The 13,975-nt window shown below is 39.2% G+C and overlaps 1 protein-coding gene across 3 annotated transcripts in view; it reads left to right on the forward strand.

Annotated features, from left to right (window-relative positions):
- The first annotated feature begins 777 nt into the window (after positions 1-777).
- Positions 778-13,975, forward strand: part of pou6f2 (POU class 6 homeobox 2) — an 88,626-nt gene continuing 75,428 nt past the window's right edge. For all 3 annotated transcript variants that reach the window (XM_084747675.1, XM_084747677.1, XM_084747676.1), the window contains exons 1-2: positions 778-930; positions 1,863-2,050. In XM_084747675.1, coding sequence (XP_084603801.1) covers positions 1,879-2,050 — 172 coding nt within the window. In that variant the 5' untranslated portion in view covers positions 778-930; positions 1,863-1,878. The remainder of the gene's footprint in view (positions 931-1,862; positions 2,051-13,975) is intronic.

Here is a 13,975-nt window from a genome sequence, read left to right on the forward strand (position 1 = left end):
ATTAGGTATTAATTTTGCCCTCCAGTGGACCTATCAAGCAACTCAAAGGAGAGGAGGTAGGAGGTGGGGGTGGGCCCAAATGCATGCAGAGTGTGGCCAGGCTCAGACAGAGGGGAAAATGTGTTTACCTCGGCGGGCAGGGAGGTGCATTGATGCGCAGTGTCCCACATTTAAGTGCTCCACAAATGAAGCCCTGATGACTAGTGACATTGTTACCAGGGATATGAGTATTGACCAGCCGGCTCACGTTTTTAACGACAGCTTAAACTATTTCTATTGATTAACATTTTCATAGATTATCATGTGTCATATCAAAGAGGGCTGACTCCTGTGATGAGCACATTAAAAAGGCCCCTCTGGGCAGGAACTCATCGACCAATCTGATAGAAGTGGAGGGGGCGTGTTGATGGGTGCAGGGGCAAGATAAGACCCCCCCTTTTTTTCTGTTTCTGTGCTTATATGTGCTGGTCACCTGTCCTTTGCTCAGATATATTTAGATTGAACTTGATTCATAAATAAGGAAGAGGGCCGTAGTCCTGCTGTTCTATGTCTGCGTCTCAGAGCCTGAGGTGGGGTGAACACTGTCTGAGGAACTCTCCAGTCAGGGGACACAAGGGGGAAGAGACAGAGGGAGTGAAGGCGGGAGGGAGTGTATGTGTGCATGTGTGTGTGTGAGGACGAGAGAGAGAGGGAGAGAGAGAGAGAGGAGGTGACGTCTCCAGTGCCTGTCTTAGGAAGCAACCTCAGGCTTGAACCTGTGGTGGCCATTCAGATACACAAAGGTTGAGTTGTTTGCTTCTGGTTCAGTAGAAAGCATGTACTAGCTGGTCTCTGCGCTGTGGTGACATGTTTTAGCTGCTGTTTGACTCACTTCAACATTTGGACTTTGTGAAAACTCTTTCTACACTTTTCTTCTGGAGCTTTGTTTAGGTAAGAACAGAAACTTTCCTTTTAATGTTTTTAGAAGTTAAAAAAAATTCCATTGACTACATTCTATTAATTTTGTGCAACTGTTGGATCCTCCTGTCGATAAAATGTCCTGAGCAAAGTATTAAAATGCTCTTCAATATACTTTTCTTTTATTTTTAAACCTTTATGTTTCAGTTCTTTTCAAAGTTTTTCATTTTCACTTTGCTGAATCTGTTCTGCTCCAAGATGTTCAGACAGATAATACACTAACCTTTAATCTCTGCTCTGATCATGTAGATGCTGTTCATTATTGTTTCCAATTGCTGACAAAAAATGAAAATAATTGGGAGAAAAATTTGGGAGCATCAGTGACTTCATCTCTTGTTTAAATCAGGCCTTAAGTTCACGTTGCCTCACACTCTGCTGTGAGATGTCACCTTTGATCTCATTTTGTGTCCCCAACTATGTGAAAATTGATATAATAACTGGTGTGTTTTTTTCCAGTCATATCTTAGATGTAGAATTATATTTATGTCATTTATTTATCATCACACAGCCAATGGAGCTCTTAGTAGACTGCTGTCAGCTTAGTGTTTGCTGAAGATGAGGCACATGTCAGGTAGTAATGAGCCCTTGGAGATGGATGTATCACCGTTTTAGGACTGCAGGGTATAATGGTAAAGCCACGCGATCCGTAACAGTTCTTCACCAGGCAGCAGCCGGCAGTATCAGCGGGGTAGCACCAGCCTCAGATAAAAGAGAGAGCTGGAGAGGGAGGGAGCAGGAGAGAGAGGGAGAGTGATGAGTGAGCAATAGAAAGGAGAAGCTGGGTAGAGAGAGTGAGTAGAGACATAGAGAAGGAGCCGGTGAGGGTGAGACGCCGAAGCACATCTAACCAGGGGTGTTTTCTCTTTTTTTTTCTTCTCCTCCCTGTTTCCCACCTGGGCTCCCAGCTCCCTCCAGGATCCGATGATTACAGGGCAGCTGAGCAAGCCGCTGCTCTCCCTGCGCAGCGACATGAGCGCAGCAGAACTCCGGGCGGACGACAAAGCGGCCACCCCAGACAGCGATCTGAACGACGAGCCCCTGCTCCTGCCCTCCGAGGCCACGGACAGAGAGGGCACTCCCAACAAGCTGTACGGTAAGTCGGCTCTCGCCTCCCGTTTGTCCCTTTTCCTTCATAAATCTGCTGAATGAGGTCTGTTTGAGGCGAACGGTGAGGTGAAAACAGAGGGCTTCCAGTGCTGGGACAGGTGTCAGCAGTGTCAGGCAGCAAACTAAGTTTAAGTGCAATGAGCAAGTCAGTGTTTGGCTCTTTTAAAGCTTGTATATCTGTAAGGGGAAATTGTATTTTATGTCGTTTTTGTGTATTGAGATGTTTCATGCACCTTCATACTTTTTTTTTTATATAAAAGAAGTTCATTATTTCAGTCAGGTCAGTTCAAAGTGTATTTACAACACAACAGGTAAATAATATCCCTGTGCCTTTTAAGGATGAAGCACATTTTTATTGTACTATCTGTGTTAAATACTTCACAGAAGTATTAGTGGATAATTGTGATGCTTTATTACTGTGCTGAATTTTATGGCAGCTTCTGTGCATGCCTCTCCCTTACATAAAATGTATTTAAAAGTTTAACTGATCCTTAAAAATATAATTTTACCTGTCAGGATATTTTTTTTTAATTCCACCTTCATAACCTTGTTGGTGTTCTTGTACTTGTGGTACTTCTTTCTTAATTAAAATGGAAAGAATATTTTATTTTCTAGTTGGATATTTTTGTTTTAAATTAATAGCAAATTAAGCTGATAAATAATAACTTAAAATAAAACTTATACTTTATGTCAAATATTGTATTTATCGTCAAAACGTCAGATATAATAATTTTGTTCCTAGACTATTGCAGAGGCTTATCTTCTTACAGTTATTTATTCTCAGTGTCAGTTTATTCACTTATTTTTAGTCATTTGGCATATTCAGTTGCAAATTATCTTCAAAATTAGCCAATTTCTCTATCAGCATGCCTCATTATTTTTGCAGTTATCTCATTAATTGAGTGTTCACACTCTATTTTGGTGTTTTGACTAAATTAGTGTGTGTGTGTGTGTGTGTGTGTGTGAGTGTGTGAGTGTGTTTATTAGCTATTTCAGTCATGTGGACTAATTCAATCACTGAGCCTCGTTATGAATCAATAAGCATAATGATATAAATTACCATTTTAGCAAATCTTCTAATTATTTGTTGTGATGAGAGAGGTAATGTAGCCTTAAAGTTTTTTTCTTGAGATGTTTTCATTTGAGAGATTTTATGATCATTATAATCAGAAATAATACAAGCTGTATATTTGTATTTACATTAAATTTCAGTGTCCAGTAACTGCAGATTTGTCCTTGTTGAGAGAGCTACAGAATATAAAATTGAATTTATATATTTAATTTCAAGGAAGTTATTAGCATTTGTGAAATGTATCCTCCACAGATCAAATTTCCAAAACTTTTGTTTTCATTTGCTTAATTTCAGTAGAAAGCTTCTTAGGACAGTGCATTCAAAATCTTGTGCAAAACAAATTTCAATTTCAATTTCAACATATTCTCATCATTTATTCTTCTATTTTATTATTTTTGTCAAGTTTTAATATTATCATTTGTTTTTTTTATGTGGATGCAAGGTGACAGAAATCCCTCTCTAATGGCTCTAGATGTTGCTTTCTGTTTTGAATATGAATACAAACTGAAAATCTTGTCTCCTCTGCTGTCTGCTGTGTCTGTTTTTCTATTTCTGAAAGTTAAACTGTGTGTCTGTTTGTGTGTGTGCATGCCTCAGTGTGTATGTGTGTTTGAGATTCTGGCATATAATTGTTTTATTGCAGCTGGTTATCAATTTATACCACAGTAAACAGTGCATATTTTTTGTATTTTGAGATTTTAATGAGAGTTGTTAATGTAATATATCAGTATGTCTGGATCACTGTCTGAGTGTGTGTGTGTGTGTGTGTGTGTGTGTGTGTGTGTGTGTTCCCTGGGAAGTGGCAGAGATTATAGTACACTGCTCATATACTGAGCTTGCCAAACATTTGTGAACAAAATAAAATAAGCGTTTGGAAGAAGGGATAGCCAAGTATTACTCTCAAACCTCATCAGTGAGAGTTCAGCTGTATTTTGAATCCTTATTTCAGGAATAAACTGAGGCTACAGTCTTCTAAACAAGCACTGTGTACTGCAGGATTTGTCTCAGAAGTGTTGCAATTTGGTTTAATAAGCATCAAGTCTCTCCCTCTTTCTTCGTTTCTCTATCTGACTCCCCTCCTGCTTTCTCACTTGCTACTTTTTGCTTCTCTTTTTCTCTCGTGCACACACACTTAAATGTTGTTAAATGCTTTACTGTTTAATTATATTTGTAGCTATTTAAGTTTCACACAAATAATGAGACTTTGTTAATGTGGAGTTACTTAGGAAAAAGATGCAATTATGATAATCACGTTGCTAATTTCTGGAATCGTAAGATGAAGACGATTTTTAGTTTCTGTTTTGTGCTTGGCGTTCTTATCCTCATGCTGCATGTTGCTGGTCGGAGCCGCTCCAGTGTAACTTGTGAGTTTTGGGGGTGGGGGTGGTTTCTCTCTGCCCGGTGGCGGAGCCCTGGGCTGTGCCAGCGGCAGGTTTGGCTTGGGAACCGCTGCCCACATGGCCTGTCAGAGAGAAAGGCCGGGAGTGACGAGGAGACATGGCATAGTTGTGTCTTCTGCTGGGGGAGATAGGGGGCAAGAACAAGAGAGAGAGTGGGGGGTTGAGGAAGAGAGACTCAGCATCTTTTTATACGTTTCTTTAAATGCTACCAGGCAGAAGGGAGAGGTATGGTGATAGTGATTGATCGCTCTAATGCTTTTTTACTCTATTTAAGAATTGGAATGGCAGTCTCCTTGTTGCAGAGACTGTTTTGTTTGGTGTTTAGTTGAAGTTTGATGAACATTTTTGAAACTTTTCACTTTGTAAGTGCTATGATTTGAGTCAGTTCTATTAAACCAACATGTGGGCATAAAGGAAAAAGCGAAAGATAGTTGACATTTTGAGGATATTCAATTTCCACAAATTGAGAAGTAATACATCTGAAGTTTTCACCCTTTAAAGAGCTAGACAGTGTATAAAAACAGACATTTTAGACAGTGATTTTATTTTTGAATCACAGGTTGGATGTAGGGCTGCAGCTAGCATTTTTTTTTTCAATCTGTCAGTTATTTTTTTTGATTAATCGATAAGTTGTTTGGTCCATAAAGTGGTGGAAAATGTGGATGTCAAGATGTCTTGTCTTTTTTCCACAACCCAAAGTTATGCAGCTTCCTGTCATGGACGAGTAAAGAAATCAGTAAATATTCACATTTAAGAACCTTGAATGAGAGAATTTTAACACTTTTTTAATTTAAACTGTTTAATTGATTATCAAAATAGCTGGTGACTAATTTGATTGTTGACAACTAATCGATTACTTGATTAATAGTTGCAGCTCTAGTGGATTTTATGCTGTAGTTCTTCAAGCAACATTTGGTTGTATTTGTTGCTGCAAGGAGATTGTAATAAGTTTGCATTTCTCAATCTATTATCAACATGAATGCCACTGATATGAAAACATCCCTGAATTGAGTCTTTAAACTAGGCCTTACATTATTCACTTGTTTTCTTCATGTGTTTCTGAACTGTGCAGAAGCCACAAAGATCCTTCCCTTTTACTTGCATTGCGGTGCAGAAGTAGCAAGGCGTAAAAGGAAACTGGAGTATAGAAAAATGAAAACTTTGTTCCGTTATTTTGCATAATCTCTCTGATAGAATGCTCCAATTTCGTGATTGACATTTTGCACACAAACCAACACGCTTATCACATGAGCAGAATAACGGCACACGCTAGAAGTAGTTTCAAGGAAATGCAAATCATGCTGAGACTTAATTTGCACTCCTAGCATTCAAGTATTACTGTATCTGTCGTCTCTACAGAACAAAATTGATCTTAAATGCAGTGAAAGTTTAGAATAGTTTTATTTCATGTCTACTCAGCCAGCTGAAAGTGTGTCTCTTGATACATGATCGAAGCAGCTGGGAGGAGATCATATACGACTTGTGCTGAGGAAAATTTACAGATAATTAGTTTTAAACTCCAAGAAAATATATAGAGTAGTACAAGATCTCTTGTTGTTAGTGCTGTTTGTACAAATGGTGTGACAATATGGAATTCTGTACAATACTGAACAATTTGGAATCATTGCTGCAAAATTTCCGCTGTTACTCTCTGAACTTTAATATCGCGGTGTCTATTTTGTACTACTATTACATGTGCCATATACGAGGTTACCACAACTTTTCTTCCCTACAGAGTTGATGTACAACTACAAGTTTGTGCTTGCACAAGAAGGAGAAGTCAGTGGGAGACAATGACAGTAGCGGTCATGTTTGTCTACAGTAAATTGTCCACCTTCTACACCCACCACATGCTTACTGCAGTGGTGAAAGGGTCGTTCTCCTCCTAAAAGCTTGCCTGTGCAAATAGTCTTCCACTTCAGCTAACAGGGGCTACGAGGCACCACAAACATCCTGCCGCCTTGTATTTATTCCAAGTAGAAGTGGACATTAGGTGGGAAAGCTGTGGTTAGTAGGGCAAGCAATTTTTTCAAAGGACGAGATGGTGTTGGATGCGTACAGTTTCTGTCTTCTCTTCTCAAGCAAATCTCCCCCTTTCAGACATCAACAGACAAGATAATAAGACACTCAGAGCACAATTCCGTATTATATTCAGCAACCAAAGGCTCATCTCTTGTCAGTTTGCATTTACTCTCCCAAGGATGTGACGCTTCTATCATCATGCTGTCAAAGAGAGCCAGGCTGGAACGACAGGAGCACTCATTTCATACACTTACTGTCTACATGAAATGGTCTGCACTTATACGGATTCTGCCAAAATGGTGGAACATTTTCACAAAGGTCACCTAGACACCCCCCTCCCCAAAATGAATCTTTCATTGATTCCTGGTATTGGAGGTCATTCAGAACAAAAAGTCCACACCGAATGCCACATGTGCTGCTGTGCCTTGTTTTTGTGTATTTCCAGGCATATTAGGCCTCACTTGCGATCAGATGGTTGGATTAGTGAACTTAATTTCAGTTGGACTGTTTGAAGACGAGTCACTCAAACAGGACCATCTACACTTTGTTGCAGTATGTCTCCTTAAATGTAGATTAAAAAATTTCTACCATGCAAAAGTTTCATCAACCTGTTTTTTTTTTTTGTAAAGTGTTCAAGTTATCACAATACCATAATTTAAAAATTTTATACAGTACGGTTACAGAAAAATGATACTTTCGATGGCACGCCAAAAAGGAAAAAAAAAATGCTAGGCACAGAGAATGGGGAAAAAAATATCTTACAGTGAGCGCCCGACTGATGTGGGATTTTTAAGGCTGATATCGATTTTGTAGGTGAAAAATTCACTTATAATGACCCTTTCACCTATTCTATATTTAACAGGTTAAATAATTTTACATATACAAAACCCACCAATTGTAGAGATAAAATTAGGAACAAATAAAAATATATTAACTAGCTAAAGAAACATAAACACTGTTCAGTGTCAGTCATTTGCTGAGTAGAGTATTATTTATTTATTTATTTATTTATTTTTTAATGTTCTCCATTGTGCTAAATCTAAATCACCCCAATGATTGTTTTCTGATTTATTTGTTCTGTGAAAAAGTTTTCATATGGGTGCATATTGGTAGATATACACGCTGATACTGATATATCTGTGATAGACCCACATCAGTCACTGCTCACAGCTGGAAAAAAATGTAAATTAAAGCCTGACAGTAGTGAGAAAGCTTCAAGAATAACTGGAAATCATAAGAAAAGTATGAAGCTTTTGTACTAGAGCCCGATCGATATATCGGTCAGCCGATATATTATCCCAATATTGGCTTATAGTCAATCAGTGATCAAACTAATCGCTATAAATTAGAATAAATCAAAACAACCAAATCAGTTCCTTTCCTTGTTGCTCCAACTTCCCAAAAATGTTATACAAGGTAAAATGTTTGATTCCTTCCTTTGCTAGATACCCCCTGCAACCTTCTTCAAGGACCCCTGTTGGTCGCTGGACCCCAGTTTGAAAATCACTGTATTAACATACTTGGTCCGTACATTGCATTACTATATAGTGTAGATAAGGGACAAAACTACTGTCTTTCGTGCAAAATTCTCTTTGCAAATTCATACACACGTAGATACACAAAGAAACATGCACACACACACTGCTGCAGGCACGAGTTCTTATTATTTTTGTGTAATCAGCTTAGTGAGCAGGATGCATGGTGGGATAGGCTGCTTGCTGATGCAAAGAGCCTCGTAATGTTGTGTGGTGAGGTTAAGTAATAAAGTGGCGTAAACCCAGTGCTGAATGGGCCACGCTGAGTAAATAAGAGTGGATAAAGGAGACGGCGGGAGAACAAGTCTCTCCCCAGGAGGTGGATCTCATTATGGGGATTTCAGCTGTCTGCGCAAACTTGAAAACAAGCTTAATGCATGCCTATAAAGCAGGTGTAATACATTTGCTAATGTGCCCGCAGTGCCCATGGCTACAGCAACACAGTCACTGCGTGGCATGGAGGACAGGCAGGATGAGCACAAGGCGGACGTCTTGTTTTCGATGCAAACAACAGCAAAGGTCATCAGGTTTCACGGATGCTTGGTTATGCAGAAATGACTTTCAGCAACACAGAACTTCAAAAAACCTGACAGTATAATTCTCCCTGTTGTTTGTATATTTAAAGTTAAGAAGATTATTTGTGCCTTGACTAGAAAGAAAAGTGCATTACCAGTTCTGCAGGTGGGTAGCTGTGGAGAAAATAAATTGAATTTCAATATGCATTTATTCTAGTTATACACTTTTCTTAAGTTGGGAAATCATTTCAAAAAACTTATATGTTGTGTAGCATGCGCTCCATAGCCAATATCAATAAGCCTTTCATGTAGAGCTAACAAAGAGGCATCACATCTCCTGGCACGGACACGGTTGGTGTTGTTGAGATGTAATTGAAGCTGCAAGGGTCACATTTTCGGAATAGAAATTACAGTCTTGTCTTTGACTTGTGTGGCGTGAACCAGAGATGCATCCCACAGCCCTTGTGTCCTTCACAAGCCTTTATTATTTATAACGCTCGCTCTTTGAGCAATGACCAGTACTAATGCATAACCTTCTGTCCTTCTGGCTGATTCGCTTCCTTTGAAACCAAAGATTGAGGCAGGAGAAGTGGGTGTATGGTGGATGAGGCAGGGGTGTGGGCGGGTAGAGGGGGGGGGGCAGTATAGGGCAGTAGAGATCCAGGCTATCGAGAAGTTATTATGTTTTTTCCCTTTATATCTGAGGATGTGGAATAACACTGTGATGATTCTTTTCTCCAGAATAGAGTTATGTGCTTCAAAGCAATACTATTTCCTGACGTCCCTCCTTCCACTATTTGTCTGCTCCACAAGAATAATGCGCTGGGAGGGGTGGGGTGGGGTAGGATGGGTGTCTTTTAGCTACATGATTATTTGCTTGTTTCCACCTTTACCCACTCAGTTCTGTAAATATCACAGCTACAGGGGAACACAGTAACAACTAATAGAGGACTTTGTTCAGATAAACTCATTTCTGGATAAACTCTGTTTAGCTCAGCGTCAGTGGACGTAAAGATATACTCCTGCGAAGCTTGTATCACCTGATGTTATCCCATAGTGATTGAGCCTGTGCCGCGGCGCTGGTGTGATCCATTGTTATTATACCTCTATGACAGAAGGAACGGGTGAGGAGGGGGGAGGAGAGGAGCCTTTGAGGGGCAAGGGGTAGAAAGTGGGACATAGGCAGCATTAGTGCCGGATAGCCTGGGGGGCCCAGGCTGATGTGTCAGGCATGACATGTGGGTGTCTAGCCCCCCACGCGCACACAAACACACACACACACACAAACACACACACTGCCCTCACACCCCGCTGGCTACTTCTAAATGTCCTGCAGTTGATCAGATGCAACGCAGGATGGACAAAGGAGCAAAAATATGCTGTTTATTTTAGGATCATGGTTTGAAGGTCAACTGCATTTAGGATTATTTTATTATTGATTCATTATATTTTTAATTATGCATTCAACATAGTATATATTAGAATGATATATTGATATTATGTCCATATCATGATATGACACCAGATATGTAATTAGATGGTAGGAACTGTTATACTGTGATATGCCATAAATGTTGTCTCTTTCTGGTTTTAAAGGTTGCATTACAGTAAAGTGATATAATTTTCTGAACTTTCCAGATTGTTATAGCTGTTCAATTATTTGCCTTTACCCACTTAATTATTATAGCAACATTACTGATCATAATTTATCAAAACATTTCATTGTGTTAATATTTTGTTAAATCACCAGAAGTCATATCTACTATATATCCTACAATATTGAGATACTTGGTAAAAGATATTGGGATACAGCCTTGTCTGTTGGGCAGTTTAATCAACAGCAGTGCATCATATTCTATAAGATCATCATATATTTGCACTATTTGAGAATTTACTGTATGTTATTTTTGAGATGAAATGAGTGTAATGACATATATATCGGATATCATAGAATAGTCTAAAAATATTGACATATTATTTAGTAGCCATATCCCTCAGGCCCAGTTTGAGGATTAACTGTAACTAATGGTTCTTGTTATAACTAAATCATCTATAAATTGTATTTTCAATTAAACATTCATTCTGCTAAATGTTGGAAAATAGTCAAAAATCTCTATCCCAGTTTTCCAGAGTCTAAGGTGATTAATTTTTTCAACAGTACAGTAGCAAAATAAAAAAATGTTTTGTTGCAATTATGTAGAACAGAAAAAATAGCAAAAGCTCATGTTTGAGAAGTTTGATCTGCCAATTATTTTCTTGATTTGTCAATTAAATATTTGATGTATAAAACTAAAAATAGCGAAGAATGTACAGTACATCACTATTTCCAAAATGTCTTTAGAGCTCTTCGTCAGTCCAAAACCCAAATCACATGATATAAAACAGAGAAAAGCAGTAAATGCTCATATTAGACAAGTTGGAACCCAAAAAGTTTGGTGTTTTTGCTTCAAAATGAACTTTAACACAAAGAAGTAGGAGTAATTCTGCCACTAGTGGCCTCTCTCACATTAAAACAAGAGAAAATTACGTAGTTTGGTGACGTTGTGAAGTAGCTTGGGATCATGGGAGTCATTGTCTTCACTTTTAAACAACCACTATAGCTGATAAAACGTGATCTGACATAACTCAGGCAGAAATAATGTTCATGGATGCAGTTTAGTCATATTTGCAACTTCCTCCCTCACTCTGATGTATCTTGTTGTTTCTCTGAAGTTATAGCAGCTAGTGGCCAGCAGGAAACACACTGTTACCTTGAATAAATTATGGATTTCTCTGTGTTTGACAATTGTTGGACACATTTTGAATATTGTAAGTGCACAACTCAACAAAATACATAACATCTGTAGGGTTGCAACTAACAATCATAGCCGATTTATCAGTCACTTATTTTCTTGATTAATCAATTAATAGTTGCTTCTTTTAAAAATGTCAATTAGTGTGTCTCAAAGCCCAAGATGACGTCTGCAAATGTCTTGTTTGACTCACAACCCACAGATATTCACTTTACTGTCACAGAGGATTAAAGAAACCAAATAGTTTTTGGTTTCCTCACTCTGTCTGTCAAATATTAACATTTAAGAAGCTGGGATCAGAGAATTTAGAATTTTTCTTCTTAAAAAATACTTAAACTGATTGACTGATTATCAAAATAGTTTGTGATTAATTAAATAGTGGATTATTTGATTAAACATTTGTCCAGCGTTTTTAGACATTTTAATGTGGAAATCATTTTAGAGAGGCTGTAAACAAAAATTGTTTGACATTTTTACATTAAAAGGAACTTGATAAGTTATCATCATCAGTTAATTTTCTGTGGATCAACCAAGTGATTGATAATCATTTAAACTTATAAGAGCTTTGAGTTTAAACAGAAGCACAGTATGTACGAAGCTATATGACAGAGAGAGAGATCAAGGCCTTTATTCAGCACAGGGTTGCAGCAGGCTGCCGGCAGCAGAATCCTATTTACAGCAAATATCATTTAAGTAATTTAGGAGGAGGAGCAGTAGTGAAGCAGGCATCTCCTAAAAGGCTTACAGCTCTCTAAAGCTAGTCTTCATCTCAGCGTCCCTGCTCCACTGATGGCCATAAAAGGATGAAGAATAATTTGGATTGTTATTTGCCTCTTTCAACCCTGAGCTAATCAGGTTGACATTGCTTTGGGAATGAGGAGGACGCACCATAACAGATGTGCTCATGTGCAAAGTGTCCCAAGTCCCCTGTGAGGATGCAACACAAAAGCCCTCTTCTCTCCCTCCCTCCTCCATTCCTCTTCCCTTCTCCATCCTCCTCTCTTCATCACACCATCTCTCCTTCTTGACCTTTGAAATGGGCATTGCCTCTTCTCACCAATTTACCTCCCTCTGGTCCCTCTTGTGCTTGTGCTGCTTCCATCTCCACTCCAGCATCAAGGGAGAGACAGGTAAGAGCTGGAGCGGAGCACTCTCATGTCAGAGAGCCTTTTGGTGAAGACCTGTGGCCACGAGTGAGAGCATAAGTGTTGGAGGACGGGTGTCCTCACTGCTTTAAGCATCGTTTGCATGCAGATTCTCCACCCATTCATCAGAAACTGCCTACAAACTGAAGTGTACTATTTCCAGAAAACCTCCAGCCAGTGGAGACAACTATTACACCATCGCATCCATTTTGTTCCTGCTTGCCCTTCTTCTTCTTCTTCGTCTTCTTCTTCTGTCCTCTGAGTCTTTCCTCCTCTCCTTACGGCTTAATAACGATCACCTCAGAAATAGTCACAGAACTGCTGAGGTGTAAAATCCTTTCTGTTCGGCACACTCCACGGCACCACCTCCTATGTAATTCCTTAACTCCATAATTCCACTTTGTGCCAGAATAATGAATGAGATAGATTTTTTTTCTCCCCTGTAAGGTCTACGCCCTTGCGCGATGAGGAATCAGGCTTTAATGTTGGGGGCCCGGGGAGATTGCCATGGCCTCTTCTCCCTCTTGCCCTGCGCTGGGCTCTTAATTAAGGAAATGACAGCCCTCCTCGCAGCAGCAGCGGCCATAATGTAACTAATAGTGTTACAGGCAGCCACTCAAAAGTCAGTCTCTGGTGATTTTCTATCCCCAGAAACACTATTGAGCTATCCTCAGCAGCTTCTCTCCACCCCAGCCTCTAAACAGAGTATTACTTCCCCACCGGCCCGGAGGGAGCCATCTGACTAAGAGCACCTGGAGTTATTGGCAGCAGATTATGCCCTGTGTTATTGTTGAGGGCTTTGGTGGGAGTAATGAAACACTGAGCTAAATCACTGGTGATTTTGGCTCTCTTGCATTCTACAAGGAGTTAAGTAAATCACTGCAAAGCCCATGTTGGCCGCTCTCTTTGATACAACACCGTGCCCTTCATGTAGAGCTGCAACCATAAATCGGTTAATCGATTAATTGATTACTGGATTAGTGGATCAAAAGAAAATTAGTTGCAAACTATTTTAATAATTGATTAATCATTTTAGTCATATTTCAAGCAGAAACATTTGCTGGTTTCAGCTTCTGAAATGTGAGGATTTACGCCTTTTATTTGTCATTTATGGTAGTAAATGAAGAGTCTTTGGATTCTGTACTGTTGGTTGGACAATAGGATTGGCTGATATTTGAAATTTTTCCAGCTGGCCACCGTCAGACCATCAACCAGCGATTGCTGATGTATTTGTCTCCTCCGACTCCTCCCATCCTCCTGAGTCTTAGCTAGAAGATGTGTTTGCAATGTTACATGCCCTATGTACATTTGCTACATCCAATAAACAAAACAAACTTACCAAGTATAAAGAAAAGAAACATTCTTAAACATTTTTCCAATTAAACAGAAAAATAAATAGGAATACAAGTTTTTCTCTTTTACCAAAGTAA

The sequence above is a fragment of the Lutjanus erythropterus genome, chromosome 21 (assembly GCF_056507025.1).
Source record: "Lutjanus erythropterus isolate fLutEry1 chromosome 21, fLutEry1.hap2, whole genome shotgun sequence".
Lineage (NCBI taxonomy): Eukaryota > Metazoa > Chordata > Actinopteri > Lutjaniformes > Lutjanidae > Lutjanus > Lutjanus erythropterus.